Genomic DNA, 25,205 nt, shown 5'->3' on the forward strand with positions numbered 1-25,205 from the left:
CCCGGGGCACATGACTTTATTAGGGTCCCTAGGCTAGGACCACACTGGTCAATTCAAACCAGAAAAGCAGGGTTTAGGTAAGTGCCACGGGGGTCTCAGCTAAGGAGTGCGTAAGGCAGACAGGTGCTGGCGAGCAGGGGAGTCTGCAGCTCGCAAGGAGGTGGGAGAAGCCACATGGGGACCTCACGTTCACTTGCAGCTCTGCGGCCAGACAAGGTGGGTGCGGAGCCGAGATACCACGGAGCAGCGCAGCCAGCTCTGGACAGGTGTGCATCTAAGCTGTGAATTTACTGTTATCCACATGGGCATAAGATGTGCTGCCTGCGGCTGTGAGCTCACGTCTTGTCAAATCCGAGCCGGGTTTTCTTTGAATATTTACTTGTCTTCCTCTAGTTTGCCTTTTAGGAACTCATGCTCGCTCTTCTCGTTTTAATCGAGATGCTTCTCTGTAGACTGAATCCCAGGAATCTGCTTTGGACGGCTCTCTGTTCACTTTCTCTGCAGCTCAGTATCGTTTACCGCTGGGCTTTCTGCTCAGCATTCTGATGTTCACGTTGCAGTGCCTGTATTTCTCATTTCTGGACACTCTGTGTGCTCCCCTTTCCAAAGAGACCAGTTATCTGGCTTGGTGCCCTGCTTTCATGTGGTTTTAAGTTTTTGCTTTTAATCATTTGTGAAGGTAGTTATAGAATGTCGTGTGTTTCTATGACCCTAAAACACTGGATATTATTTTGTTCAAGTGTCTGTTGACTCGCTGTGGATTCATGTCTTGTAGTTTTGGATTATGAAGTCATGTTGGGTTTGTATGTCGGAAGCCTGACGAACATGGATTGAGGATGTCTCTCTCCAAAATGTATTTTGTTTGCTTCTGTCATTTGTTTCAAAGACAAGGCAAATTTCTGTATTTGACCGGTTAGTTTTAAAGCTGGGACAGGAATAGGGTGAATTCCAAATTCTGACTCACATGGGATGCTGGTCAGGGCTCATGAATCACTGGGGTAAATCTTCCCTCATCAGGGCCCAAAGGAAAGACAGACAAGCTTCCCCTGCAAATGAGACTTTTCGCTAGTCCACCCCCTTTCCCTGTACCTACAGACTTCTGAAATTTATGAATTTGTAAGTTACTTCAGTACCCACTCGCTGCCTTGTGTGCTCCAAGGCCTTGCCTCACGTCTTCCTTGGTCTCGAACACCCAAGCTTCAGGGTAAATCGAGTTAAACCCACAGGGCAGCCACAGCTTCGGCCCTCCAACTGAATCACTGGCTCTCTGTTCAGATTACCTCACTGGCATCTGGAAACTCCGATGGTTTTCTTGCCAGTGGCATTATACATTTAAAAGAATGTCACCTATTACTGGTCATCATTTCTGGTAGAATGGGTTTTGCCTCAGGTGGTCTGCCATTTTGCCAGAAAAGGGAGTTCTAACACATTTAATACGAAACCTAATTATGAACTGGTTGGTGGAGAGATCATCAGGAGAGGTCATGAAATTGCTGGCTTTCAGATCCAGCAAGCAAACAAAAAACAGAATGGGATGTTGGTGTGGCGTCCAGAGTCCTGGTTTAATAAGAAGCTCCTACTGTTCTAGGTACAGCATACATCACAGAGACAAAAGGGTAGGATTTCGTGTGGGACACCCTGATAGAGGTTGTTCTATCGGTTCCGGTGCATATGCCTAACAAGCTCACACTTACGTTCAATGACTAATGGAGTTTAAAAATAAATCTGATTCTTTCTAGGCAGCATCGTCAGGAACATAACCCCTTTGTGCTCCCTGGGATTGCTCTGATGTTTATGAGATCTGTTGTCTTAATGACTTAATTTATTCATAGACTTCAAAGCTCCATAGCCACGGTTAATGCAGATAGATAGACTTTATAATAGGCATATCCTATAAAAATAGATCGCTCCAGAGCACCATCACCCTCCTGTCATTGGTTTGAAGAGATGGGCTCTTCCTAATTCTCCAGACTGGTCGAATTTCACCTTGGTATGCATCTCTGCATGCCCGTGGCACTGGAATTCCTGAAAACCGCTGAAGGGTTTTCCACACTCACAACATCCAGAGGTGTGACATTCGCCGATGTGCCATGACTTGGGACGAAGCCCTCGCTCTCCCTTCACCCGTACAGCTTTTCCCGGGTGTGGATTCTGTGGTGGCGGATGAGGTTTGCCTTCTGGGAGAAGGTCTTCCCACACTCAGAGCACTCGTAGGGCTTCTTGCCCATGTGAGTTCGCTTGTGTATGATGAGGCAGGAGTTCTGCGAGAAGGCTTTCCCACACTCACTGCACTTGTAGGGCTTCTCGCCCGTGTGAGTCCTCTGGTGCAGGATGAGGTGTGACTTCTGGAAGAAGGCTTTCCCACACTCGCCGCAGCCGTAGGGCTTCTCCCCGGTGTGGATGCGGTAGTGAATGATGAGGCACGACTTGCGCGAGAAAGACTTCCCGCACTCTTTGCAGCCATAGGGCTTCTCCCCCGTGTGAGACCGGTGGTGCTCGATGAGGCGGGACTTGTGGGAGAAGGTCTTCTCGCACTCAGAGCACTTGTAGGGCTTCCCTCCAGCAAGAGCTGCGACGGGCACCAATGGGCTCGTCTTCTGGGATGATGTCGTCCCACCGCGGCCGTCCCCCCTGGGTTTCTCTCTGGGGTGACCGCCCTGGCTAACCCTGCAGCCTAGTCCCTGTGCCCCCAGGTGCGCGCTGAGTTCCGATTCGCAGGAGAAGCCTTTCCCACACTGAGTGCACCTGTGGACTCTCTCGGCACCGCCAGCTCCCCAGTGGGTACTCAGGGCCTGGTCCTGGTGGAGTGCTTTCTGGCACCGGTCACACTCACGCGGCTGCATCCCGGAAGGGGAGGTTTCGAGCTTGGAGTAGAGAAACAAGTTCCCCTGTCCGTCACATTCAAATCGCCTTCTCGCAAGGTAGGCATTGGGACTGACGTCTACGTTGCACGGCAGACTCATTCCGCATGAGTCACATGTATGAACCTGCTGTTTTGAAGGAGCAAGGTTTGTGTCCTTACAGACTGCCTTTTCAACTGTGTTACACTCGTGGTGCCCTTTCTTGGTCAGTTCTGGCTTGTCTAAGAATGCAACGTGCCTCAGAAGTTTGTCTTGGTGTTCCTGTTGTCTATCTACTTGGTGGTCAACTTGCAAAATTTCTTCTAGGGGGAAAAATAATGACACAAACTTGTTAATCTTTCCAGAATCACATCACAGAACTACATGATTTCAGAAACACTTAGGAGGAAGATTAACTTTGTGGCGTCAGACCTCATTGCTGAGATCCAATCATCATAATCATAAGCCTACTACAAGCACATCCCTTGGCTTTTTTTTTTTTAAGATTTACTTATTCATTTTAGAGAGAGAGCAAGTGAGCATGTGTGGGAGGGCCAGAGGGAGAGAGGCAGAGAATCCCAAGCAGACTGTGCAACAAGCACAGAGCCCAACACAGGGCTCAATCTCACAACCCACGCTGAAATCAAGAGTCAGATGCTCAACCGACTGAGCCACTCAGGCACCCCATCCCTTGGCTTTTGAAAGGAAAAAATGGGATACTGGAAGAGGGATAAAACATGGACAATAAATATAAGAAGGTTTGCTGTTAACAAGTTTGACACAATCAATTGACAAGAAGGTGAAGACACACAAGTAAAAGGGAATGAGAGGAACACTGGAAAGGTAGTGGGCATGTTGGTGTACATGTCACCACGGCAACCACGCTGAGATTCTTAAATGTCAAATTCTGCATCCCGTGCTTGGATCCTCATTTGCTTTTAGCTTCATTTATGTTTTATTTATTTTTTTTCTAAAGATTTTATTTATTTATTCGACAGAGATAGAGACAGCCAGCAAGAGAGGGAACATAAGCAGGGGGAGTGGGAGAGGAAGAAGCAGGCTCATAGCAGAAGAGCCTGATGTGGGGCTTGATCCCAGATCGCCGGGATCACTCCCTGAGCCGAAGGCAGACGCTTAACTGCTGTGCCACCCAGGCACCCCTCATTTATGTTTTAAACCACAAACTACCTGCTATTTCATCTCTCACACCCACACCCAAAGCAACCACAGAGGTCCTTGGTTTAGAAATGCTGAAGTTCCTTCAGTCCTGCCACTGGATTCCTAAGGGACAAAATCAGTGCCTACTGATCTTACCCACCAGCATGTTTCCAGGTTGGGACCGAGTCAGGGAGTGTTTTTAAAGCTCTCCAGGTGATTCTGGTGTGCACCCCTGATTAGTAACAATATCCCTGAAACAAATGCTTGATAAAAGACCCTTGTCCCGGAAGGAAGAGGGAGTTAAGTCAATGTCCATGATGGTGTCCCACAGAATAAGGACAGATAAGATAAATGCTCTTCTCCCCATGGGATTATACTGGGACGGGGAGAAAGGAGTTTCATTTATAACCTATTAAGCAAAACAGGGCCATATTACATAGTTTTGAAAGAAGAGGCATTTAAAGTCAACCTAAAAGGGAAAAATTAAGCCTTTGAGGCATTTCGCAGTAAAAGAAAGGACAACTAAAATGAGTGGCACAAAATAAATTATTTTAAAATAGGGGCCATCTACAAATCCCTGAAAACATGAGAAAGTCTGTCTCATAACCATGGGGAAGGGGCAGACTAAAGATTCTAGAGAAGAACTAAGCAAGCAAGGTCTCAGATGGGAGGGTCAAATAAAAGGATAAAAATAGAATAGATCTTTCTCTAAAACCCAGGGAAAAGAGAGTGATCACGTCGTGATGTGTGATGTGTGCAGGTGGCAGGAGTCATTTGGGGCATTTCAAGGTCTCGGGCCAAACGTCCACAGCTGCTTGCAAAGACCCAAGGCTTTTAAGAACAGTGGCCTGAAACAAAACCCACCCAAAGTTCTGCTCTGTAACCAATCAGATGTCTACTGCCCCCACCCCCGCCTCCCACAAGCTGATCCTCTCTCACCTGGAAAGCTCCATCTGAGGATTTCTTCTTCCTCCATCCATGGTTCTTGCCCTTGCTCCAACCTGGAGATCACAGCTGGTTTGGTGACTTGACACCCTGTTGATGAGAAATATCCCTGTTTATGAGGGCTTATGCTGAGCCACTTGGGCCATCTAAGGAAGCAGAAGGTTCAGGTGGCTCAACGAACATTTACATCTTGGCTGAAGAATGGGTATCTCACTTGGGAGGTAAATTCACAAATAATGCGGGTGAGATGAGAGCCAGACTTGTTGACAACTGAAACCCAAGGCCAAACGTGCTTAGTCCTTAAGAGGTTTTGCATAACTGAGAAAAGAAAGGAGCTCAGACAGAATCAGGAAACACGGGAAGCTCTCCTCACCCACGGAGACAAGGTGGCTGTAGTTCTCCAGCATCACGTCCCGGTACAGCGTCCTCTGTGCGGGCTCCAGCTGCTGCCATTCCTTCCGGGTGAAGCCCACGGCCACGTCTCTGAATGACAACGACCCCTGGAATGACACGTTCCTGATTCACCTGGAATGCTCGGCACGGAGTGCCATGGCAAAGGTGTAGAGGCGGTGGATCTTACCACCTTCGAAGTCAGGTTTCCCCATGTTAAGTGATTTAGGAAGCTTAGCATGCCCCAACTCTGTACTACGTTTTGTAGCAGGGAAGAAAAAGATTAGGGAAGATCTCTATTTATTCATCCATTTATTCAGTGCATGAGCATCTATGGAAGATTTGGTAGGTTAATGGCATTCCGCATGGTGCTTGGGGTTGAAAGCTGAATGCAACATTACTCCTGTTCTGAAGGCATTTGGAGTCTGGTGGAGTGAGATAAACGGAAGACTTCTGTGTGGTACAATTATACCAGAAGCTATGATGGAAGTATATTCAGGACAGAAAAGACAAAAAGACAGCAGTCAAATTCAATGTCCTGATGTCAAGTTAAGCTTCACTGCAAGCTGCCTTTGAGCAGAATCATGAAAGATCAACAGGGTGTCTGGATGTCTGAAGGATACTTCTTAATAAGAGGCACGGCATGAGCATAGGCAAGGAGTCACAAAAAAAACCTGGTAGGAGTTGCAGGTACTTGGGAATGACAATGTTGAATATAATGCGTGTGTGTGTGTGAGAGAGAGAGAGAGAGAGAGAGAGAGAGAGTGAGCACACACGCACGCAGATCATAAGACAAAGGGTTTTTTCTCCTATAAGGCAGTGGGGACTCCCATCAGGGTATTTGAGGAGGGGAGCTACAAAAGATGATCAGATGTAGAAAAAGGTAAGAAATCACTGGGAGGGAATGAATAAATAAAATTAGGATATAATTGTAATTGATGACATGAGATATGGTCAAAATTAAGGTAGCAACAAGACGAAAACAGAGAAAGGATTCCACAAACGCAGAGCAGGGCTTGGCTCTCTTTCCCCTTCTCCTTCATCTTCCCTCTGTCTGGATGAATTAAGGACCAAAACAACAAATTAATTTATACTGAATGTGGTAATGCTGTAACAGTGTATAAATCATTTTTAGCACAAGTATGGAAGTTAAAATGCAAAAACATAACTATAATCAGATTTATTAATGGAAACACAATATAAAAGGAAGTAAAATCTGACATAAATAACAAAGTGTGAATGTGTGAGGAAGTAAAGTGTAGAGTTTCCACATGTGACTGAAGTTAAGTTGTTATCAGACTAAAAGAGACCGCTAAAACTATAAAATATTCAGTGCAAGCTCCATGGTAACCACACCAAAAAAAAATCTATAAAAGATACACAAATATAAAGAGGAAAGAATCAAAACATATCACTACAGGAAGTCCCCAAACCACAATAAAGACAAGAGAGAAGAGAGGAACAAAGAAACTACAGAACAGAAAACTATGAACAAAGTGGCAATAGTAAGTCTTTACCTACCGGTAATTACTTTAAATGTAAATAAACTCAACTCCCCAAGTTAAAACACATAGAGTGGCTGAATGGGTAAGAAGACAAGACCCAATTTTATGCTGTCTACAAGAGACTCACTTTAGACCTCAGGACACACACTGGGTAAAAGTGAAGGGGTGAAGAAAGATATTCCATGCCATGCAATGGTAATCAAAAGAGAGCTGGTCTGGCTATACTTGTATCCAACAAAATAGCCTTAAAGTCAAATATTGTTACAAGAGACAAAGAAAGTCCTTATATAATTATAAAAGGGTCCATCCAAGAGGAAGATATAACAATTTTAAATACATATGCCTCCAACATCAAAGGACCTAAATATATAGAGCAAACATTGACAAACCACAAGGGAGAAACAGACTTAAATAGCCCACTCTCAATAATGGATAGATTGTCTAGACAGAACATCAACTAGAAAACAGCAGAAATGAACTACACTATAGAGCAAATAGCCTTAAAAGATATTTACAGAACATTCTACCCAATAGCAGCAGAATACTCCTTCTTGTCAAGAGCACTCAGAATGTTCTCCAGGATGGATCATAGGCTAGGTCACAAAACAAGTCTTAACAAACTTAAGAAGACTAAAATCATTCCAAGTATCTTTTCTAATCACAATGAAATGAAACTAGAAATCAATAATAGAAAGAAAAGGGGAAAATTTAAAATGTTTGGAAATTAAGCAACACATTCTTAAACACCATTGGGTCACAGAAGAAGTAAAAAAGGAAATTATAAAATATCTTAAGACAGATGAAAACACAATAAACCCAAACTTAAGGGATGCAGCAAAAGCAGTACTAAGAGGGAATTTTGTAGAAATGAACACCTACATTAAAAAAGAGAAAACATCTCAAATAAACAATCTAACTTTGCACCTCTAGAAAAAGAAGAGCAAACTAAGCCCCAAACTGGCAGAAGGAATAATAAAGATTAGAGCAGAAATAAAGGAAATAGGAAATAGAAAAATAATAGAAAAAATAAAACTAAGAGTTGGGTTTTTGAAATGATAAAATTGACAAACCCTTAGCTAGACTAAGGGGAAAAAAAGAGAAGACTGGAATAAATAAAATCAGAAATGAAAGAAGAGACATTACAGTTGATGCCACAGAAATAAAAAGATCCTAAGGAACTGTGATACACAATTCTATGCCAACTAATCGGACAACCTAGAAAAAATGAACAAAATTCTAAAAAAATATATACAACCTACCAATACTGAATCAAGAAGACACAGAAAGCCTGAGTGCACCAGTAACTGTGAAAGACTGAAGAAGTAACCAAAAAACTCCCAACAAAGAAAAGCCCCAAGACCTTCATGGATGAATTCCACCAAAAATTTAAACAATAATTAATACTGATCCTTCTTAAATTCTTCCCAAAGAAAAAAAACAGAAAAAGCGGGAATACTTCCAAATTCATTGTATAAGGCCAGCATCACTCTGACACCAAAACTATAGACATCACCCAAAAAGAAAACTATAGGCCAATATCCCTGATAAACATAGATGTAAAAATCCTCAACAAAATATTAGCATATCAAATTCAACAGCACACTGAAAGGATCAGACACCATGACCAAGTAGGATTTATCCCTGGGATGCAAGGATGGTTCAACACATGAAAATCCATGTGAGACACCACATTAACAGAATTAAAGATAAAGATCACAAAATCAGCTCAATAGCTGCATAAAAAGCATTTGGCAAACTTCAACACCGTTTCACGATTAAAAGCTCTCAGCAAAAGAATAGAAAGAACTTACCTCAACACGATAAAGGCCATTTACAAAAAGCCCACAGCTAACCTCGTACTCAGTGGTGAAAGCTTTCCCTCTAAGACCTGGAACAAAACAAGGATGCCCATTCTTGCCTCTCCTATTCAACACAGTACTGGAAGTCTGGCCACAGCAATCCAGCCAGAAAAAGAAATAAAAGGCATCCAAATCAGGAAGGAAGAAGTCAATATATCTGTGCTCGAAGATGATGTGATCTTATTGAACGTGGGTCTCCGAGATACCTGCCTTCTCATGCTCCTTGCAGCATGATTCACAGTAGCTTAGAGACGGAAACTGCCTAAGTGTCCATCCGTGGGTGAACAGACAATGTGGTATACACATGCCACGGAATATTGGCCACGAGAAAGAAGGAAATCCCTGCATTTTGGACAACACGGATGAACCTGGAGGACATTATGCTGAATGAAATAAACCAGACACAGGAGGACAGATACTGCATGAGCCCACTTTTATGAGGACTCTAAAATGGCCAAACTCCTAGAACTAGAGAGTAGCGTCGTGGGTACCAGGAGCTGGGAGGGGCAGGGAAATGGAGAGGTGTTGGTTAGGGGTTCAGTGTTTGTTATGGAAGATGAGTAAGTTCTGAAGATCTCCTGTACAGCATAGTGTCTACAGTTAATCATCCTGCATTGTCTACTTAAAAATTTGCTAAGAGGGCATATCTTATGCTCCTACCACAAAAGGAAAAGAAATACATATATTTTAAAAGGGGGCTGGAGGAAACTTTTGCAGGTGATGGATTTAAGTCTGTGGTGATGGTTTCATGGGCGTACACTTATCTCTAAACTCATCAAGCTGTGCCCGGTTTTACATGTCAATCATACCTCAATAGAGTGGTTTAAAAACCAGAACCTTCTAGTCACCTTTTAAGTAAAAAAGGAAATGAATTAATTTTAATAAGATCTTTTAGTCTAATGTATCCAGAATATGATCATTTCAATATAGAATTATTTTAAAATTACTGATATACTTTTCATTCTTTTTTTTTTCATACCACATATTTAAAACTTGGTGGGTGTTTCCCAGTTTAGAGTACGTCTCAATTCCGACACTGTTATTTCCAATTTCACCTTCATGAAATGTAGTCCTATAAAAACAATAAAGTTGTCTTTGATGGGAAAGTATTTTACTCTGATCCCATTTTAAAATTTAAGTGGAGGGGTGCCTGGGGGCACGGTCGGTTGAGCATCTGACTCAGGTTTCAGCTCAGGTCTGATCGCAGGGTCGTGGGATAGAGCCCCGTGTTGGGCTCCACGCTCCACACTCAGCGTGGAGTCTGCTTGGGTTTCTTTCTCCCTCACTCTCAGATAAATAAATAAATCTTTAAAAGATAATAATAAGATAAAATTTAAGTGGAAATGAAAAATGCAGGTCCCCCGCCCGAACAGCCACTCTTCAGGAGCTCAGTATCCACCTGTGGCTGCCGGCTACCATACTGGACGGCAGAAGTACTGCCGGGTTCCTGTGCTGGGGCCATGTGTCGAGCAGATAAAACTACAGTGCAGTTCAACCACTCAGGGCCCAGTTCTAGGTCCGCCTGTCTGTCCGCATTCACATCCCAACTCCATCGCCTAATAGACGTGAGATCCCAGGCAACTTGCTCAGTATCTCCAGCCTCTGTTTGTCCATCTGTAAAACGGGAGGAAGGGTTAAGAATACCTATCTCACAGGCTCATTCGTGAAATAACATATGGAAAACACAGAGATTGGTGCATAAGCGCTCAACAGGTGGAGGTTTGTAACTTTTATTGTTAGTATTTCTGTTGCGGATAGCTCTGAGGAGCCGTTCGCAGCGAGACCTGGTTTCCTGAGAAATAACAGCTTCCCCAAAAGGCACAGATGAAACCTCCAGCCTGAGTACAGGTCCGGCAGCCTCGAGATGCAGCCAGCTCTCTCCTCTGAGAAGGCCGTGGTCCTGCCACCTTGATTCCAACCCTCTCACACTGGTCCTGTGCCCAGATGTTCCTGGCGTCAAACATCCAGATGGTCCCGGCTCTTTTAGGCACTGATACAGTCATTATGAGCGACAGGTCCCCAAGCTGGACTGATACAGTCATTATGAGCGACAGGTCCCCAAGCTGGAAAACGAGACCCTAAGAACGTTTTTCTTCCTGGAGTGGACAGCTGTAATGTTTGTCCACGAGACCTCGGCTTCTTCTGTGGCCAGCAGGCTCCCTCCGGCGCCCCGAGTAGGTGGTACTCCTGGGGGCGCCCCCCACAGACCCAGCCTCTCAGCCCTAGATGTGGACTAAGCTAGGCCAATCTGAATCTCTCCCAAAGACCGTGCAAACTGGCTCTGCGAGAGGGGGCTTGGTCCCTTTCTCTGGCAGAACTCGTAAGTGTGGGGTGTGGGCCATGCCTACTTCTGGACACACGGATGCCGTCTCTGTGAAAGAAGGAAGTCACAGACCCAGAGGCAAGGGACCAGAAAGATTCCAGGCAACACCTGCATTCCTCGGTGTGACTGTCTCTGAGTCCCAACTGCACCCCTGATCCTCCTGTGGTCCAGGTACTGCCTGGATTTGGGGCTCACCGTAACCTAGTTCTAGCTGGGTTTCTGGCTCTGGCCAGCACACTTTCCGTTCATGAGTTCCTGGGCCTGGGGTGAAGAGAGGGGCCCATCACGACTGATCTGAGAATGCAGACAGGCTGGGAGCAGACAACATCACTGACATCTGAAGATCACAGTAAGAAAGGGGGCCCAGGGCAGATGCATGAGGTCTAAGTCGTGAAAAGAGGAAGCTCGGACCCCAGGAGAAAAGGCCAGGAGCATGCCAACACTTCCCTCCATGTTCCTGCCAAAGACTGAAACTGAGCTGTTTGCTCTCCAGCTAGGTCAAAACACTGCTATGAAAACGGATTTGCAGAACATGCTACTTGTTCCTTCCTCTGCACAATGCACTGCTTCCTCTAGGTCAGTCTGACCTCATGAGGCTGTTTATGGGGAACTGCAGATTTTGATTCCTTAAGCAATCACAATCACAGATTTCCGCACTCACGTAAGACCCACTGTTTATATGGAAAGAAAAGTCATAGGAGATTTGCTGGTGTGTCCGCCTCCGTCTTGTCATCACTGAGGACACCGCCTGCTAACCTCACATGCCAAGGCCTATCACATAAACTCCTCAATACCGAAAACAGCTTTCTTTCCTCTAAGAAGTTGACATGGTAGTCCCAAACAGACAACACAAGTCATTTATTGGCTGGAATCTGTCTTTTGAAAGTGCCGGCAGTGTCAGACACAAGTTTATAGGGCAGCTCATAACTCTCTCCGCACGGCCTCCTTCTTCTACTTGCTTCCTGTCTTCACTGATCCTGGGTCCTGTCTGCATTGTTTTTACTGGATGCATTCTTAGAAGCATCCCCCAAACCCCTGGTAAAGCAGAGTGCAGTATAAAGAAATGCCACGGGGCACCTGGGGCGGGGGGGGGGGGCGCAGTTGGTTTAAGTGACCGACTCTTGATTTCGGCTCAGGTCGTGATCTCAGGGTCCTGAGATAGAGCCCCACGTTGGGCTCCACACAGCAGGGAGTCTGTTTCTCCCTCTCCCTCTGCTCCTCCTCCTGCTTACGCTCTCTCTCAAATAAATGAATAAAAATAAATTAATAAAAGAAATGCCATACTCACCTGGCACATGGTCCTTCCCTGATGGGCCGGGAAAAGCAGACACCTGGGGAAGCAGAGAGGGGGTGGGGAGAGGAGAGGACGTGAGAGGCCAAGCTCACCCCAGCCTCTGAATCAACTGCCGCCACCCCAGCCTCCAGGCACAGAGGGAGGACAGGTTTCCCCCAGGGACCCTGCCATCACACAGCCCGTGTGATGGGGACGCGGCTTTGAACGGGTTCAATCTGGATTTTTCTTTTCTACTTAATCCACATATGTATCTGTGTCTCAGTCATCAGTGTGCAATTTGCTAACCCCTCCCATCATTCCCCAGAAATTGAATTAATAGAAATTTATTCTGAAGAAACAGTCATGAGTTTAGGCAAAGAGTTAACCGCCAAGAAATTTATTACATTTTGTTAAAACTCTGCAAAAAAAACAAAAAACAAAAAACCACAAACAGAAAATAACTAAATATCCAACAAAGGAGGATGAGTTAAATAAACACACTGCCTCCAAAGGGAGATGAACCGTTCTGTAGCTAATGAAAATAAAATCATAGAAAACTACTTTAGTGATAGCATACTGATCACTGAAAAAACGTGGCTGAAAATGGTTTGATCGCATACACACAGACGCACGTACACACAGACCCACACACACACTTGCACAGAACAATCTTTGACATGATGTAAGACAAAAAGCTGGGAGCAGTTAGCTCTGGGCAGTTGGGTCACAACCACCGTATAAAACACTTTTTTTTTTGTCCTTAGATGAATTTCCTAACTTTTTCTATGACAAACAGGCACTTCGTATATAAATGTTATTTATAAAATATCTGTCGTTTGATAAGCTTCTAACCTAAAGCTTGTCACCAGTCCTGCCCCTGGCAGATGTTGAGGACAACTCCCAGGAAAATATAAAAATGAGTTCCTAAAGGCAGAGTCCATTAAATAACGGAGTTTAGCTACGGCAGGTGTGGGGTGGGGGCGATGAGGCGGGGCCCTCCGGCCCGGCCCAGACCTCCTGGGTTCCGTGCGCTCCTCCTCCCATGGCTGCGATCTGTCCGCAGTCACTGTTCGTAAGAACCGCCCTGGCTGATCTGGGCTGACCTCTGCCCGGGAAGCAGTCCCGGTCTGGCTCTGCCACTTACCAAATATGGGACAAGATCTGATGGCTTCTCCTGAGCCCTCCTCCTCCTTTCCTCATTTTGCCAGGGAACAGGAACACGAAGGTTCAGGAGCAAATTTACTGTGGCTGGAAGCATCAACTGGACCCCACACCTATCTCTCTCCTGAACACACACGAGGTTGGTCTTAGGTATGTTCCTACTCAGGATAGAGACACACGGGAGTTGGGTCCAAGAAGTCTGCAGAGACACTAAAAGTCTAGAATTACAGAAACTCCATAAAGAATTCTGAGGGTGTTTTTGTTTTTTTTTAATTGGAGACTACCTAAGTGCTTAAAAATAAGAGATTAGTTAATCAATTGTGATACAATTAAAGCATGCCATGCTATGAATCAATTTACACTATCACACAAGAAAATATCGGACACGGACATCGCTTCTGGCTATACCAGTAAGTGGGGGGAAAAGGATACATAATCCATAAGCACATGATTCACAGACGGGTAACAGGGAGATGGATGGGATTTTCCCAGGTGCCTGGAGTTTTAGCTAAATTCCCACACACCCCAAATTCTCCGGGGGAGCGGCTAGGCCCAACCTAACAGACGCCTCCCTTTGGAGAAGGAACGGCGGAAAGAGAGGTGTCTACTGACAGTGTACGTGGGGTTTTGCTTCCCTCCCATCCCAAGAGAGGTGGTTGCAAGAGAACCAGAGGGAGCTTGCAAAACGTGGGGGAGAATAACCTCACCCCCCGCCGGCTGGATGTGCGCCCAGCTGCAGAAACTGTTGGGCACATGGTATTCAGCAGATGGGGGGGCGCGAGCACTGAGGGGACACCTTTGTGCATGCGGGAGCCCAGCAGCAGGAGTCAGCCTCGCAGCCGAGGAAATCAGAGGTTAGAGGCTGGCAAAGGCCACCATGGGTGGTCAGGTGAGGAGAGGGGGCAGGAAGGTAGGTGGGCATGAACTCTACAGCAAGGACACGGAGAAGCAGGACCACTGAGCCAGGAGCTGGGGGTGGGCACCGAGGTCTGCCAGAGAGCCCCTGCCAGTGTCACAGGCTCTGCACCCCGAAAAGGCCATCAGGTGGCCTCAGGAGTGACAGGTGACCAGCTAGGCAGGTGGAGCTACCAAAAGCACGGAGCAAGGAGACGTCTATGCTACTTTTCCTCCATTTCCCCTCCTCCTACTCTGCCCCTGGCGGAGAAAGAAGCGGTCCGACGAGGAGAAGAAAGAGTTAAGGAGGAGCAGAGACAGAAGAGACCACCGGCCCTCCATCTGGGGATGAAGACCTGCAGCCCCGCAGGGAGAGGGGGAAGCTCAAACTGGACCGGAGTGTAAGCTGTTCACTAGACCACCAGCAGCTGGCCGAGGAGAGACTGGCCTTCATCACAGCTTCAGGCAACCGAACGCTCTGGGTTACGGGAGAGCTTGTCCTGGCAGGGACGTGTTCTAGGTTGAACTCTGTCCCCGAAGAAGATATGTCGGGGGTCCTAGCCCTCAGTCTCTCAGAGTGTGGCCTAATTTAGAAATAGTCTTTGCAGAGGATGGGGGGGGGCATCCCAGTGTGACTGGCGTGCTTGTAAAAGGGGGAAACTGGGCACAGGGAGAACATCAGGGAAGATGAAGGCAGGAACGCCAAGGACTGCCAGCAAGCCCCCCGGGGGCAGGGAGAGGCCCGGAGCAGGCGCCCCCACACCGCCTCCGAAGGAACCGGGCCCGCCCACCCCTGAGCTGAGAAACCTCACTTCTCCGCGCTTCGGGCAGCCCCAGTCTGCCGTACTTTGCCATGGCGGCCCCGGGAAACGAGGACTGGAAGGCAGGCCCAACGGCGTGGGTCCAAAACCGTGGTCAGAGGGGACACTGTACTGTTTCCTGTTTGTGTACATCCAATTTCAGCATGTGGAATGGGTTTTTGTAAAAACATAGAAAGAAAAAAATTCCGTACAAAACACACAAAATGTTAACAACGGTGACCTTCGCATGGTAGGATCTGTTTGTTTTGACATAGTGGCATTTTCTAATTTTGTTTTTTAGACAATCAACATGTGCTCACTGTTCAATATTTCAATATTTCATAAAAATATACATATATCATCTTACTGGGTTTTCTCTCCATGACCGCCTATCAGAGTCCTTCCCCTGGAGGAGAGGAAATCCGTGGGAGGGTCTGAAGGGGTGGAAGGTGGGAAGGGGCGGGTTTTAGCGATGACCCGAGGCGCACGGGAGGAAGCCCCCGCCTGGCGGACGGGAGCCCTGGGCGCTAGAGCTGGCTCGGCCTCTAGTAAGCTGGGTGGCTCTGAACACCTCTCTCACGCGCATTTTCTTTCGTCTTTAACATGAGAAGGAAAAATGAAATACTCTTAGGTTAAGAAAGCAACTTCTATGCCTTGACTACACAAGGAGGGTCTATGTCTCACAAGCCGTGGGGGGGGGGGGGGAATGGGGGCAGGCGGGCAGGGAGGAGGTGCCGGGACAGTGAATGCACCTGAGTATAGAGAGATTGCGGGGGGGGGGGGGGGGGGGCGTCCTCCGAGAGTCATAGGGATCCCTTCCCTCATTCCTGTTTCTCACACCCTAAAGCAGGGGATCCCCTCTCCTCCTAGCAAACCATCCCCTAAACCAAATCCTAGATGATCCCCTGATACGATGGCATCCCCCAAATTCACAGTCAGCAAGCGGGTCCTCGGTTGTTTTAGGGATGCTTTTCTGGGGGCGGTACCATACTGCGTGGACCTCCAGTTTCAGCCCTAAGCCAGGAGGGGAGCTCAGGGCGCCCTGCTTCCAAAGTAGATTGCTGCTCCCCGGGTCACCCTTACAAGAATTATCCTATCGGTGGGGTGCCTGGGGCTTGAGGACTGGCAAAGCTCTGCTCTCCTGCTGAGAACTTACCGTGGGCTGGAGGCTCAGCTCCTGCTTCCAGGCGGTCTGGGGGTAGAAAGGAGCTGGAATATGCAGACTGAGCCACCTTGTCCCAGCCTGATTCTAAGCCTTTGCCAAGACACTAAGAACACCTGCAATAAACAGACGGATGGTGAGACTTACGTGAGAACATAAGCAGGACATTTACCTCCAAAGGGGGTGGAGAGAGTGGAAACACAAGAAGGACCCCACGCCACCCTGTGCAAAGAGCTGAGAGAAACCTCAGCTCACAGCAAGCCAGGAATCAGGGGCCTTGGGCCTCAAATCCCCGGACACGGACATCTGCTGACCCCCGTGGGCCTGGACAGACTACCCCGAGCCCCCTGGGGAAGAGGCCCGCCATCCCACGCTTTGATTCTGGCCTTGGGAGACCTGAGCAGAGCCTCAGCCAGCCACGTCCCCCTGGACAGTGCAGAGCTGCGAGGTGACAGTGGGTGTTGCTTTAAATCACGGAATTTGTGGGAATCTGGGACACAGCCCTCCACTTGGTGCTCAGGAGAAGGCTTAGGGCTGGGCAGGAGACCACAGAGAGGCTCCCTGGGTAGCAAAGGTCTGGAGGAGCAGAGTGGCTGCCTTTGTGGGAAACACGGGGAAGCCCCATCCTTCCAGAAACTTCTCTCCTGAGGAACAAAGCCTTACGCTGCCAAGGGAAGGGCAACAAATACTGTTGCTCCCAGAACACAGGTAAGAACTATGGCTCCTGACAGGGAAAAGGGAGCAGGCATGTGTCCTAGGCTCCTACCACAGGGGGAGGGGCAGCAGCCCCGACAAGGCCCCAGCCCCGAGACTCAGGGACGTAGGGCCCTCCACCACCAGCCCAGGCAGCACTGAGGAAGAAGCAGGAGCATCAGCACGAGGAGATAGTCACAACGGGGAACAGTGACCAGCCCACCCGAAGCACAGAGCAATGCCCGAGACTGCCACCTGATAGTAACCAGGGCAACAGCAGATGCCAGGCCTGTCAACTCCTGACCAGTCTTGCAGCAACCGACCTCCTGCCTCCCAGCCCCACACACAGCGACAGGGGAGCAGAGGTCTCCACTCCCACACACAATGCCTGGCATTCATTTAAAAAAGAAAAGAAAAAAAAAAACGAGACATACAAAAACGAAAGAAGGACCCATCGCAGAGACAAAGCAAGGGGCAGAGGCCAACTCGATCTTGGGTCTGTGCACACCAACACACAGACGGGATGCATATGTGGCTCAAACACGTGAAGCGTGCAGGGGGCACCGACAAATCCTCTATCACAGTGAAAAGACTCTAGCACGTGTTTTCAGAAATGAAGATTCCTGATACAAAAAAAAAAAAAAATAGAGTATACAACATTTGAATAACAATTTAAAAGCTTGACCTATTGGATCGGACAGAAGAATATACTTGCTAGTCAGAGAACATACATTCTTTTTAAGCACATCTGGGAGAGCTATAAAAATTGACCCAAAAAAGCTAAGAATAAACCTCAACAAATATGTTTTAAAAAATCAATGTTGCATAGATGCCACTCTCTAAACCAAAAAGCTGTACAACTGGAAAATTATAAGAACACGGAATTATTTGTAACAACGAATGCAAAAATATTACGTATCAAAACTGAGGCATAGTTACAAACACACACTTAAAAAAAAATACAGCTCTAAGATACTCATTAGATAAAAATGGAAAATTAATGACATCACCACAGGAGACTAGCACAGAAAAGAGTAAACCCAAAAGACATAAAAGAAACAAGTAGGAGCAGAGATTAAAAAAAAAAAAAAAAAAGGAAAGGAAATCAAAGAAATAATAGAAAAGTTAAAAAAAAATCCTGCCACCAATGTATTACCTGAATCATGGTGAGACATTTGACAAACCTACGTTGAGGAACATTCCACAAAATAACTGGTCTGGACTCCTCAAAGTTGCTATTCTATTGAAGACAATGAAAGATTGGGGAATTGTTCCAGAGAAAGACGACAAAGGGGCATGGGGGGAAAAAGCAACACATGATCTGAGATCTCCTTGAGCTAGAAAGGGTCTTCCTGCGACAACGGGTGAAAGGTGAGTAAGATCCATGGACAGCAGTATTGTACCAGTGCTCATTTCCCGGTTTTGACCATTATCCTGTGGCTGTGTGACAAAATGGCCCTGTTTTTGGGAAACGCACACAAAGTACGTACACACACGCAGATGCATGGAGGGCAGAGGAAAAGAAGGGGAAAGCAACTTGTATATGAAGGAGCCAGTGATGGCCTCTGTGGAGTGGCCCCTAGCAGGCTGAGGCCAGTAGCTCAAAGGACCAGTGGCACCAAACTCCAATGTTAACACATGCAGTCATGTTAAAGACAGCCCAAATATGGACAGACTTTTAGTCATTTAGAATCTTCCTGCTTTGCCCACCCCATGCAACTGCAGCCAGCATCTGGTAGCCATAGATAGAATACACCATGTGGCTACACAGACCCCAAGCGCCTCTAACCCAGAGATACCCAAGGGAATCCTTGTCCTCCTCCCTTCTGGGAAGCGGCCCCTGGGCCCCAGCCTCTAGATGGTCTCACGCTGCAAGGGACCTCTCCCTAATACGCGTGCTTAAATAAAGCTTGTGCGTGCTCCTGGTCATACGGTCGTATCTCTTTCTTTAATCGGCCCTGAAATCCCTCAAGCCCCCTACACAAATGTGGTAAAATGTTCATATTTGAGAAATTTAGATGAAAGGTGTTCAGGAATTCTCTGTACTGTTCTACCATTGTGACCTGACATTACACCTGAAGTTGTGCCCAAATAAAAAACTGCAAAGAAGAAACTACAATCAATTATTTGAAAAGATTAAAACTAGTAACATAACTGGTTTGTATTTAAAACTAAAAAAATAGGCTAAGTTCAGGCACCGTTGCTCAAGAAAGCAAGAGAAGGCAAAAATTCAGTTTTCAAACATGAGAAAAGACAGCTTCAGATGCGGCAGAGATGTTTTTAAGTGACGAGATCACTATAGGCAATGTAATGCCATAAATCTGAAATTAAACTGGACAATTTCCTAGAAAAAGATCAAGCTCTAAAACTGACAAAGCAACAGAAAACTGAAAAAAAATCAATCACTAAACATTAAATAAAATGGATCGGTACTCAGAAATATACTCATCAAGGAAACACCAGGCCCAATCAAAATCTATTCAAGATTTTTGCAATGTGCATAAGCCATAAATGGATTCGGATCTGGAATATATGAAAAAAGTACTAAAAATAAAAAAGAGAAAAACAAAGCCAAAGAAATACAGGCAAAGGTAATGAAGACACAAAACAATAGTTGTTTATGACCACGTTCACATCTAGTAAGTAAATACCATGTAAGAATAAAGCAATCTCAGGAGTTGTTACCAGAGACGAAGGGAAATGGAATGAGGGGTGATATTAAAAGAGCTCCAATGGTATTTATAAGGTTTTAGTTCTTTAGAAAATCCAAAGCAAAGAAACTTTTAACATCTGCTCAGTCTAAATGGGCAAAAAGTTTCCTTCTTTCTTCACTTTGCTACACCTTGGAGATCTTTTCTAACATCACTAGTTGAACACAGTAAGAAAGAATACAGGTTGGAATAGGAGAAAGCTTCCTTCAAGAAGATGCAAATTCAAGTCATAATGGAAACAACTGATAAGCCTTATCAAGACTTAAAACTATAGTACCGGTTTTGCTTCACACCTCTCCCCTCCGCCCCAGGGCAAGCGTGTCCTATATCTTGAACAAAAAAGCCTCAAAGAAAGACAGACCCACCCCCATCTCTGCATCACTGGGCACCCTCACTGTGGCTCTCTCTCTCCTCGTGGAGTATGGGGAAAGAACTGTCTACACTGAACCATGTCCACCTCCTCCCATCTTCGACAGTCTGCAAACGGATGCACTCCCACAGCCCCACCTTCCTTCACCCTTGCCAGTGTTGGCATGGCTTCACAAACCTGAGATACGCTCCTCTACTCACTTTTCCCACAACCTTAGCTCAGTCCCCAGCAATTCTACTCACTGCCAAAAGACAAATCACATCACATCAAAAGACAAACTTCACTACACCACTGCCTTGCCTAAAATACTTCAGGTGCTAATGGGATCCAGTCCGTACCCCATAGCCCAGCTTGATATGCTCCCCGAAACCACCTCCAGCCTCACCACACCCCCCACCCAGGCTCTTCCATGGTGCAAAATCCAGCATTACCCACACGTTTCATGCTGCTTACCTTTTCATAGGCTGTTCCCTACCCCTAACCCTTTTGCCCCCTTTCACCTATGGAGACCTTATTTCAAGTCTGATATTCAGTCACGCCTCCCCCAGTAGGAACTGACCTCCTGCCTGGGTGTCCGTTCATCCAGTAGCGATAACTATCAGAGCACCCACACCTTGGTGGCCCTTATCTGTTCACCGGACCGACACCTCCACAGGGCTCCAGCCAAGGATGCCACCCGTCGCTTCCCCAGTGCCTGACCCAGACACTCAACAAATGTTTGTCAGATGAAGACTGACACCGTAGATCCATGAAATACCAATCATTTCACATCCTTCCTTCCTTGCCCTCATAGCTCAGAGCCTACCGTTGGCTGCGATGTGGGATCCGAAGGAGTGACGGAGGGTCGGACAGGAGGGGGGCCTTTCCTCAGCAGTCCCTCCTCGGCCACGGGAAGTCGGGCCGTGCCAGCGGAGTTCAGGGACCTGGATAGGCAGAGAAGCTCCGAGTCAAGGGATGGAAACAAATCCACCGTCGGGAAAGAAGGGTGACCATTCCGGGGAGAGCTGGCCCCCAGCTCACCGAGGCCGAGGCTGTCACTGGGTACACCGCGCTAAGCCCCCTGCGGAGTGTGGGGCTCCAACGAGGCTTGGCTGCAGGACGACAGAAAAGCAGTGAGACCAGCCTGCCCACGGCCCCCGCCCCAAACCAGACAGGAACCCCGACCCTCCCCAGTAGACGTCAGACGGAGCCGCCCACCGGACCCCCTGAGCACAGCACCCCTCCCAGCGTCCGCCAGCTCTGCAGCCCTGGCTCTGCCACACGTGCCCTCTCTACAACTCGGGCAGAGGGAATTGCCAGTCCCAGATGCCGCGGGGGCCTCAGAACTAGCCAGGTCCGAGGTGCTGATCACCACGAGTCCAGTCTGGGGTCCGGAAATGCGCAGACCGCTCTCAGAGACCTCCAGACACAGCCGAGATGCCCCTGGACTGGACGGAACTACAATTCCCGGGAGTCTCCGCGGTGAGGTACTTCCGGCCGGCAGTCCAGGCATTTCCGGCCACGGAATAGCAGGTGTGGGTAGGCGGGTATGGCACGGTGGCCACCCAGTGGACCCACGGGCTGTGAGTGACTGCACTCTCCCCCATGTTATTGCCGGCGGCAGTCGCCCTGGGGGCTTCCCACCGGATCGGATCCAGGCTGTCAGTAGCGCTGCACCGTGCTGACGGGTGGGTTATCGCTGGCCCCTGTGGTCCCCAGTTTGGACGCCAATGTGGGCTTGACTGTACGCCTCCTCCCCAGAAGCCTACTACTACCCGTGGGGCTCCGTGTAGGGCACTTGACTTTGTAAACAAAACAAAACAACAAAACTCCTATCCTTCGGTCCTCATGACAGTCCCAAAATAGGTATCGTTAGCCCCATTTCACAGATGAGGAATCAGAGGCAGCCTTTCTCAATATTTTCACTCTGGAGGAACCCTTGAAATAATTCTCAGGTCTCAGGGAACCCTTGCCTAAATATTATGTCTGCAGCTCATGGTATGAATAAGGCAGCCCTGAATTTATGCATATGAGATACTGAATATACAAATGGGCAATGGCCAGACCACGTACCGAGATAGGACTCTGACCTACCACCACCGCAACCTTCCCAGAAACCAGCTCCCCTGCCCGCAGGGAACAGCGCCGGAAGCCAGATCGCCATCTCCAGCAACAATCCAGGGAGCTGAACAATCACTTCTGTAACAGTCAGCCCCAGATAACCAGGACTTCATCAGTAACTGAGCTTTCCTAATGTTCGTCCTCACTTCTGACTCAGGACCAGCCAGAGAAAAAGTCGAATAGACACCCCTAACCCATCACACAGGATGCCTCACTTCCATTTAGTCCTCTAGCCTCCAGCCTTCTCCTGCAGCCAGCCTCCAGTGAAGGCGTATAGGAAGCCCTCCTTTTGTCCCCACTGTAAAACTTTCCCGTTCCCCTGCCTGCCTTTGAGCTTCTGCCAAAACGCAAGGAACAGTGACGGAGTCCTTTAACATAGCAAGCTCTGAATAAATAGCCTTTGCCTGTTCTCATTTCGTTTGTGTTTATTTTCAGAGATGTAATTAATTGTCAATATTTTTTCGTAGATTCTGTTTATCCTGGTCAGCTACTCTTTTTGTGTGGTATTCCCCTCATCCTTTGCTGTTAAACATTTATTATTCAAAATTCACCAAGAGAAAGTAAAGGAATTTAAAGGTTAAAACGATGCTTTTTATATGCAGGTAGCATTTATACTGCTAAAGTTATTAAAACATAATGCTTTGGGATATCCTATGTTATAAAATAGTGCCGAGACATTGTGCTGATTTTACAAAGTTGCTGGAACTGCCTACAGAGTTTGAACAACTAAGTATGATATTGGTCTAAAAGAGATATTCTTTACGACATACATGTATTGTGTGTGAGAGAGAGTTCGGGGCAATGAACTTTATCATGTGACTTTTAAAAAAATCTATTAAAAGGATATAAGTTGACATTTTAACTATTAATATATTCAAATAGTAAGTTTCTTAATGAATTCATTTTACATTATTGGATACAGCCTATGAGAACTTTTAAAATATACTGTTAGATTCACTTCATGCTCTTTTTGAAAAAAAAAAAAGTAATCCTATTGTTTTGTAACAAGAGGTTGCTTCTACTTTTGTTTCTACTTCCTATGTCAGTTTTGGGCATGGGATTTGAGTCCTTTGCAGATTCAGCAAAGCTTTATAGCTTTATAGCTTTTGTTCTAGAGAAAGTTACAAACAGTAGAAATTATCCTGCTAAAAAAACATTCAGAAAGATTCATTTGTGAAACTTCTGAGTGTGGAAACTTTTACAGGATAATTCTCTTGGTGTTTCATATCTTTTGTTCTTTTCTTCCTGTTAAACTGACTTTCGTAATCTAGATTTTTTTCCAAATTGTTCTTTAATTCAGTATTTTCAATTTTTTTTACTAAGTTTTTTTTTTTAATTAAGCCTATTACTTTAAATAACTTCAAGTGTCCGGATCTATTTTTTGAGAGTTTTCCCCGAATTGGTATCTTTCTTATATTGATTAGCACAACCAGAGATTTATCACTTATTTTCTTCCCCAAAGACAAGGCTTTGTCTCATACACCCCTCTGGGCAGCTCCAAGGGAGTTAGAAAATTGCGCTCCTTCTAGATTACTCCTCTGAGCTCCCAAGATGGCCAACCCCACACCCCTCCGTCACCCGGCAGTAAGAAGGAAAAGGAAGTGCATAGAATGAGCTCTCTCCTAGGGCACAACCCAAAGGAGACCCAAGTCACTTCTGCACACTTCCCGTCGGACAGGTCTCCATCATATGACCACTCCTATCTACAGAGAAGACTGGGAAATGAAGTCTTTATTCCGGGAGGGCAATGTTCCCAGCTAAAAATTGAGGATTTATTACTTTATTGGGAGATGATGAGCAGTGTCTGCCACTGGAGATAAGAGAGCTCGCAGGATGTCACGGAGAATGCCAGCCAGGGAGCGAGGCAGATTGTGATATTAACCACGAGCCTCCCCCCCCCACCTCATCCAGTTGGACTGTAGATAGTGTTGAATTTTATTTATTTTCTCCATTTCACCAGAGGACAAAATTTAATCTCCCAGGGATGGGATTGAAAATGATAAGCAGTAATAGCGAGCCAGATATGCTGGATAGAGCTGGAGACAAGGGGATCTAACTGCTCTGATTATAGATTTTCATGTTTTTCAATTTATTTGAAGCGCATAAGAAATGTATGGTGTAACAAACCAAACAATACAAATAGAGAGAGCTAACACCCCTGCCCCTGTATTCCCAAATAACAAATGTAAACAGCCTAGTGCGTACTCTTCCATACAGTTCTCCCGCCTCTATGTAATCATATAAAATCATACAAAGGCCATTCACAGTTAGTATGGTCATTAACACGTTTGGGCTTAAATCTCTCATCTTGCTATTTGGTTTCTGTTTGTCCTATTTGCTCTTTATTCTCCTTTCTGTATTTCCCTGCTGTTTTTTAGATTGAAAAATTTTTTTTCTTTTTATGATTCCTGCCTTAGACTGTCGGGCTGTTAGAACAGAATGCCCTAGACAGGGTGTCTTATAAGCAGCAGACAATCATTTCTCACAGTTTTGGAGTCTGGGAAGTCCAAGATCAAGGTGGCAGCAGATTCAATGTCTGGGGAGGACCTGCTTCCAGGTTTATAGACTCAGGTCTTCTCACTGTGCCCTCATGTGGTGGGAAGAGGGAGGGAGCTGTCTGGGGTCTCTTTTCTAAGGCACAGATTCCACTGATGAGGGCTCCACACTCATGACCTCCCAAAGGCCTTGCCTCCTAATACAAAATCACGTTGGGGGTTAGGTTTCAACATAGGATTTTGGGCGGTGGGGATGGGAGGGGACACACATTCAGTCTAGAGTATAGAGGCCACTCTTTGGCAACAGGCTTGAGCAATGGAAACCTGAGTAACGCACAAGGGCCCACAGCGACCACCGAGCTGAATGCAAACAGCCCCAACAGATGACCCTTCTCAAAATCGCCGTAGGCCCTAACTCACCAATGGGGTACTTGGGAGCGGGCATAGGCACCCCAAAAGGGAAATTCCGTATGTTCCCAAACCTCCTCACTTCCCCCTTAACTCTAGCCACCCCTCCTCCACCCCG

General features: G+C 46.6%; 1 protein-coding gene across 2 annotated transcripts; it reads right to left on the reverse strand.

Moving 5' to 3' along the window:
* Positions 1–21,523, reverse strand: LOC113267954 (zinc finger protein 300-like). Of its 2 annotated transcripts, XM_057315410.1 has the most exons (11): positions 21,105–21,523; positions 20,890–21,007; positions 17,438–17,626; positions 16,305–16,426; positions 15,516–15,744; positions 13,438–13,664; positions 12,309–12,351; positions 10,097–10,311; positions 5,317–5,443; positions 4,938–5,033; positions 1–3,163 (listed from the first exon to the last, which is right to left on the reverse strand). In XM_057315410.1, exons 5-11 carry the CDS (start codon positions 15,529–15,531, stop codon positions 2,121–2,123), a joined length of 1,767 nt encoding a protein of 588 aa, XP_057171393.1. In that variant the 5' UTR covers positions 15,532–15,744; positions 16,305–16,426; positions 17,438–17,626; positions 20,890–21,007; positions 21,105–21,523; the 3' UTR covers positions 1–2,120. The 2 variants fall into 2 exon arrangements, with proteins under 2 accessions (XP_057171393.1, XP_057171394.1); XM_057315411.1 differs by lacking the exons at positions 10,097–10,311; positions 13,438–13,664; positions 15,516–15,744; positions 17,438–17,626 and having other exon boundaries at positions 21,105–21,503.
* Positions 21,524–25,205: the final 3,682 nt, after the last annotated feature.

The sequence above is a fragment of the Ursus arctos genome, unplaced genomic scaffold (assembly GCF_023065955.2).
Source record: "Ursus arctos isolate Adak ecotype North America unplaced genomic scaffold, UrsArc2.0 scaffold_2, whole genome shotgun sequence".
Classification (NCBI taxonomy): Eukaryota; Metazoa; Chordata; class Mammalia; order Carnivora; family Ursidae; genus Ursus; species Ursus arctos.

Excerpts from the sequence above, each read along its gene's own strand:
- LOC113267954 (XM_057315410.1), bottom strand. Across the intron at positions 5,444-10,096 it reads ATGGTAGCCGGCAGCCACAG|GGGTCGTTGTCATTCAGAGA; the intron begins GTGGATACTGAG and ends GTGTCATTCCAG. Across the intron at positions 5,034-5,316 it reads CAGCCACCTTGTCTCCGTGG|GGTGTCAAGTCACCAAACCA; the intron begins GTGAGGAGAGCT and ends TCTCATCAACAG.